This window comes from Bos javanicus, chromosome 25 (genome assembly GCF_032452875.1).
Source record: "Bos javanicus breed banteng chromosome 25, ARS-OSU_banteng_1.0, whole genome shotgun sequence".
Classification (NCBI taxonomy): Eukaryota; Metazoa; Chordata; class Mammalia; order Artiodactyla; family Bovidae; genus Bos; species Bos javanicus.
This window is the reverse complement of record NC_083892.1, coordinates 19,814,635-19,820,815: the sequence shown is the minus strand read 5'-3', so window position 1 is coordinate 19,820,815 and position 6,181 is coordinate 19,814,635. Positions and strand designations below refer to the sequence as shown.

At 44.2% G+C, this 6,181-nt stretch overlaps 1 protein-coding gene across 5 annotated transcripts in view; it reads right to left on the bottom strand.

The window, feature by feature from the left end:
* Positions 1–3,201: 3,201 nt before the first annotated feature.
* Positions 3,202–6,181, bottom strand: part of VWA3A (von Willebrand factor A domain containing 3A) — a 57,151-nt gene continuing 54,171 nt past the window's right edge. For 2 of the 5 annotated variants that reach the window (XM_061401374.1, XM_061401378.1), the window contains 4 exons: positions 5,883–6,006; positions 4,528–4,625; positions 4,312–4,377; positions 3,202–4,224 (listed from right to left, as the gene is read on the bottom strand). In XM_061401374.1, the coding sequence (XP_061257358.1) occupies positions 4,326–4,377; positions 4,528–4,625; positions 5,883–6,006 (274 nt within the window). In that variant the 3' untranslated portion in view covers positions 3,202–4,224; positions 4,312–4,325. The other 3 variants (XM_061401375.1, XM_061401376.1, XM_061401377.1) reach the window with 3 other exon arrangements.

The following is a 6,181-nucleotide window of genomic DNA, read 5'->3' as shown; positions in this document are numbered from 1 at the left end:
AAAAACCATAGCTTTGACTAGACAGACCTTTGTTGGCAAAGTAATGTCTCTGCTTTTTAATATGTTGTCTAGGTTGGTCATAACTTTCTGTCTTCTAATTTCATGGCTGCAGTCACCAACTGCTGTGATTTTGGAGCCAAAATAATAAAGCCAGCCACTGTTTCCACTGTTTCCCCATCTATTTGCCATGAAGTGATGGGACCAGATGCCATGATCTTAGTTTTCTGAATGTTGAATTTTAAGCTGACTTTTTCACTCTCCTCTTTCACTTTCATCAAGAGGCTTTTGAGTTTCTCTTCACTTTCTGCCATAAGGGTGGTGTCATCTGCATATCTGAGGTTATTGATATTTCTCCCAGCAATCTTGATTCCAGCTTGTGCTTCATCCAGCCCAGCATTTCTCATGATGTACTCTGCATATAAGTTAAATAAGCAGGGTGACAATATACAGCCTTAACGCACTCCTTTTCCTATTTGGATCCAGTCTGTTGTTCCATGTCCAGTTCTAACTGTTGCTTCCTGACCTGCATACAAGTTTCTCAAGAGGCAGGTCAGATGGTCTGGTAGTTCCATCTCTTTCAGAATTTTCCACAGTTTATTGTGATCCACACAGTCAAAGGCTTTGGCATAGTCAATAAAGCAGAAATAGATGTTTTTCTGGAACTCTCTTGCTTTTTCGATGATCCAGTGGATGTTGGCAATTTGATTTCTGGCTCCTCTGCCTTTTCTAAAGCCAGCTTGAACATCTGGGGTCAGTCCTGGGTTTAAATCTTGGCTCTGTCACTTTCTCGCGTGTGTTTGGGCAGCTACAGGGCTCTGTTTCCTCATCCATAAACCAGAACTGGTATGTATTTTACAGCTGTGGTGTTGTGAGACTTTGTGGCTAACAAGGTACCATAACAGAATGCCTAGTATCATGCCTGCCCAGTCAGCACTCAACCAATGGTAGCTGTTATCATTGTAATATGAGAGGTTGGGATTCAGTCCCAAGACCTGTGATTTGCTGCTTTGCAAACCATGCATCTGGTCTGTCCTTCCATTTGCAAAGACCAGCCTTTCCTCTCCCACCAGCAGGGCCAGAGGACTCTTGTTCTCCAGGCCTAAGTGTAGTCTCATTAGGAAAAGCATAGTTTGCAACTGTTAACAGGTGTTACAGTTGAATTGTGCCACCCTCAAGTTCATCAATTGAACACCCTTAAGTCCAACTGTGCCACCCTTGAAGTCCTAAGCCCCAGTGCCTCAGCATGTGACCTAGTTGGGAAGAGTCATTGCAGATGTAATTAAAGATGAGGTCATACTAGAGTATGGCCCTAACCCAGTATGATTGGCATCCTTGTAAAAAGGGGAAATTTGGACACAGACATGTGCACGAGGAGAGCATCATGGGAAGATTGGAAGCATGCTGCCAGAAGCAAGGAACTGGTAGAAGCCAGGAGAGAGGCTTGTTCCAGGCCTTTCCCAGTGCCTTCGGAGGGAGCACTATACCTTGATTTCGGACTTCCAGCCTCCAGAGCTGGAGACAACGCTTCAGCCCCTCAGTCTATGGTACTTTGTCTCAACAGCCTGAGTGACATAATACAGTGACCACAGGTTGTTTTCTCTGCACGGATGGGGATGATGTGGAGGGCAGCTGTCCAAGACAGAGACCAGACTGATATCCACTGTGGCAGCAGGGACTGTAGTCACTGCTGTCTCCCTGGGCCGGTACAGAGCCTAGCCAAAGGCATGGCTTGTCAAGTTTTAGTAAACTGTGTTTTTAAACATTTTGATGAATTTTTACTTATCAGTGTAGCCACCCCCAGACTGAGATACAGCCCTGTGGCTCCAACACACACAAGGTAATCACCTCTGACTTCTATCACCAATAATAGTTTTGCCTTTTTTTTTTTTTTTTGGTACATTGCACACTTTGTGGGATCCTAGCTCCCCAGTCAGGGATTGAACCCAGGCCCACGGCAGTGAAAGCATTGAGTCTTAACCCCGGGACCACCAGGGAAGCCCCCAGTTTTGACTATTCTTGAACTTCATATAAATGGGATTACAGTGTATGTGCTCTTTTGTGTCCAGTTTCTTTTGCCCAATTTGTTCATAAAAGCTTGCTGAATATAGCTGTTCATTCTTTCTACATTGATGTGTAGTATTCCACTGCAAATATGTATCACAATCTATTTGTCCGTTCTACCACTGATGGGCATTTAATTAGTTTCCACATTCTGACTCTTATGAATAAAGATGTTATAAGCATTCTTATATATGTCTTTTGTCAAATGTGGGCACTTGTTTCTCTTGGAGTGGAATTGCTGGCAGAGAGGAAGCATACTTTTTAAGAACTTTATTTAACTAATTAATTTATTTTTGGCTGCACTGGGCCTTTGTTGCTACCCGCAGGACTTCTCTAGCTGCCAAGAGCAGGGGCTCCTCCCTAGTTGGGAGTGGCTACTCTCTCACTGTGGTGGCCTTCTCTTGCTGCGGGGCATGGGCTCTAGGGCGTGGGTTTCAGCAGTGGCGGTGCATGGACTTAGCTGCCCTGTGGCACGTGGAATCTTCCTGGACCAGAGATCGAACCTGTGTCCCCTCCCTTGGCAGGAGGATTTTAACCGTTGGATCACCAGAGAAGTCCATATGTTTTACTTTAGTAAAATTTCCTTTATTCCATATGTTTTACTTTAGCAAAAATTGCCAAGCAGTTTTCCAGAGTGCTTGGATCAATTTACACTGCCCTACTTCCACCCCAGCAACATGTGAGAGTTCCAGTTGCTCCCTATCTTGATATTGTCAGTCTTTATTTTTAACCATTCTAGTGGGTGTTGTGGTGGTTCTCACTGTAGTTTTATTTTGCATTTCACTGATAGATAAGGCTGTTGAACACCTATATATATACCTATTTTCATATACATAAATTTCATTTATATTTGAAACTTTTGTCCATTAAAAAAAGTTAAGATGTTTATCTTATTGATTTGGAGTTCATATATCTAGACATGAGTCTTTTTTTAAAGTGTGATTTTAATTTTATAGAAAAAATAAAAATTGCACACAATTTGAATATGTAAGTTTGCAATATCTAAAATAAGTTAGGTGTTACATGATATAAGAGCTAAAAGTATAAAAAATACTAGAAAGACCATGATCACAGTTTTTTTAAAGATGCAGATAAAATAAACATAGCTACATAGAAAAGCTCATATACCACTTTCTTGTAAAAAAAAAAAAGTTAAAACATAGATGAGTCTTTTAATAAAGTTTATCTCACCAAAAATTTACACACAGACACACACCGTAATGATCACATCAGTTTAAAAGTAGCTTTGATCCTATTAATTAAATAAAAGCAATTTTTCGTGTCTTAGAAATGACCCCCAATGATGTAATACATGACATATTCATTTCGTGTGTACACAGTGGGGCTGGCCCAGCAGATCTAGCCCAGTTTTCACAAGCTTGAGCCAAGCATTTGCTCTGGATTGGGCTCCAGAGCAGACTGCAGTCCAGTTTGGTTGAGCAGGGGTTGGGGTGGCGGTGAGACTCATTTATTTCTTCTTCCTCCAGGATGGGCTGACGCTGAGTCTGTGTTGCACCCGTGGACTAAGGTGGTGGGAAAGCACAGAGCAAGAGGATCGAGGCCGAAACGATCCCATCTGGCCGGTCTCCAGAGCGGGGCTCTCATAACTAAGCTGCGAGCTCACAGTGTACCACATGTCTGCCACGTGGCAGGTTCTGGGGACCCAGAGATGGTTAGGACACCAGCCTCGTCCTGGGGGAGCTCATGTTCAGGGAGAAGAGACGAAGAAGCCAGGAAGCATGATGTGGCATACTAAGTATAGTAAGTGCCACCACTATAAAGAGAGATGAGGGGGCAGAATGCTTTGGGGGGAAGGCTGGAGGCTCCCAGCTCTTGATAGATCCCAGGGGCATCTTCACAGAGAACCTGATGTCATTTGCACTGTGCCTTGATGCATGAGAAGGAGTCACCAGGCAGAGGGTGGCAGAAGGATGCTCCAAACAGGGGGCTTGGTGCAGGACTTCCGGCAAGGAACAGTCTTGTGACTGAAGTACAGGGTTGTTGGGGACAAGGCAGGAACATTAGGGTGGACCCAGGGATAGACAGCTTTCCTCTTGCAGCTTCCAGGGAGTCCTGGTGTCTGATGCTGCTGATCTGGGGGTTACAGGTTTCCGGAGCACCCTGTGCTCACAGCAAGATGTGGTTCTTTGTAGGATGGCCTTTCTGTGTAGAGGAATCCTTGTTTCTGATCCCTCCCCACAAAGCAGAGCATGCTGCCTGGCCCGCACAGGGTTTGTCCCCTCCCCTTACCTGAGAATGCTTCTCTAAATAAGAGTGACCTTCGGTTCTGGGTTGTTTTTCTTCTGGAGTTGGGACCTAGTGAACAGGAGATGAAGGAAGATGCCCAGATTTTTGGGCCTGGAAAGCAGGAACTCTTGGAGCAAGGGTGTCATGACTGGGGTGGTGCCCAGGGTCTGGGTGGGCTAGAGCTATGAGGCAGGGGGAGGGCCTGCTTGAAGGGCATACCTGATGGATTGGGCCTGCCAGAGGAAGCCTCTGGCCTTGGTGATCTCCTGCGCCAGTCTCCTTAAATCATCTCCTTCAAATACTGGCAGTGCAGGATCCTTGAAAGAGGGAAACGAGTCCGAAGTTAGATCCATCAAATGACTGGGTGGGACATGAAAATCCAAAATCTCAGGAGAAGAATTTTAGAGTGAACTCAGTGCCGCCTTCCTCCCAGTGCAGGAAATCTTGTGGGCCTCAGCTTGCATGTTTCCAGGGACAGAGAGCTTAATATATGTCAAGGCAGTCTTTCTGTAAAGGGGACACTTTGCAATAAGATGTCTGAGAGTCAGAGGAAACCAAGAGGGGCCCTGGACTTCACTGAAGTCAGCACTGCTCTGCCCTGTAGAACAGAAGTGGTATATACACCTTATCTCACTGTCAATCAGTAAAACCTATCCAGCCTCTTCTCTATTTCTTTTAGTAAAACAGCTCCACAGACATACCTTTTTCTTATGTCAACTATTGAAATTCCAGAGCTTAGCCTTAAAAATAAAAATTCTCACAATTAATAAGAGAATCTAAGAGAGATGAAAGTGTTCCTTCTCCCTGGAAGCAGTAGTGGGCAAAGGTCCCACTCTGCACCCAGAAACTATTCAAAGAATCTGATTTGATAAGGCATTAAACAGAGAACCTTCCCAATATCATCAAGTGTGTTTTCCTGTGTAGGATATGGATGAATATTTATTACTTTTACTTGTTCTGACCTCTATATCATTAGTAATATTTGCCCCAAAACTGTTACTTAAACAAAGAAATCATGCAAAGCACTCAACTTCAAAAATTTTGCCAAGTCCTGTGACAGTAAACTTTAATTAAAAAAAAAAACAAAACCCAGAATTCTTGTTGATTGTTCTACTGGATTTGTTGGCCTGGAAATGTTATAATTCACAGCAGCACATCCCTAGAAAGTATGAATAGATACATAATCTTTCTAGCAGGTTGTAAAATCTTATTCCATATATGTGATAAAATCTTTGACTTTACTATATTTATTTTTAACAGATCACACATTTGAATATCTGTACTTTAATGAATTTATGGTGAGAAGACAGAAACATGCAGGAATTAAAGCATAGAACTTAGGAGCATGGATGTCTGGACTCCAGCTTTACCATTTACTCTGACTTTAGCTGTATTCCTAAACCTGGCTGAGCCTGTTCATTCATCTGTTAAATGAGTACAAAAATGGTTGGTAGGATTAAAAGAGGTAATTTACAAAGAGCTAATTGTTAGTTAGGAAGAAAAAAACCACACCTGTTGACATTGTATTTATTGCACCGTTTCAACAGAACTCACCCAGCAGCTCTACAACCTACCCTTTGGTGGATGAAGCCCCTGGTCAGCAGGCCCTGCATTTCGAGAAGCGAGTCCTCACCAACAGGGCAGTGATAGCGGCCCCCGGTGAGGGCAGCCAGGTCTCTCAAGAAGCTAGCCGCAGTCCTGTGGGGAGGAACAGGGGGCTGGGGCCAGGCCCACCGAGCTCTCTGTGAGCCCCCAGCCCCTGGAGAAGTCACATCAGTGGGGTGATGGGTCTTGGACCCTGAGGCCGTGTGCCATTGAGACCGTGTCAGGATCACAAGCCCGCTCTCCCAGATGGTTTTTGGGTGGCAGTGGT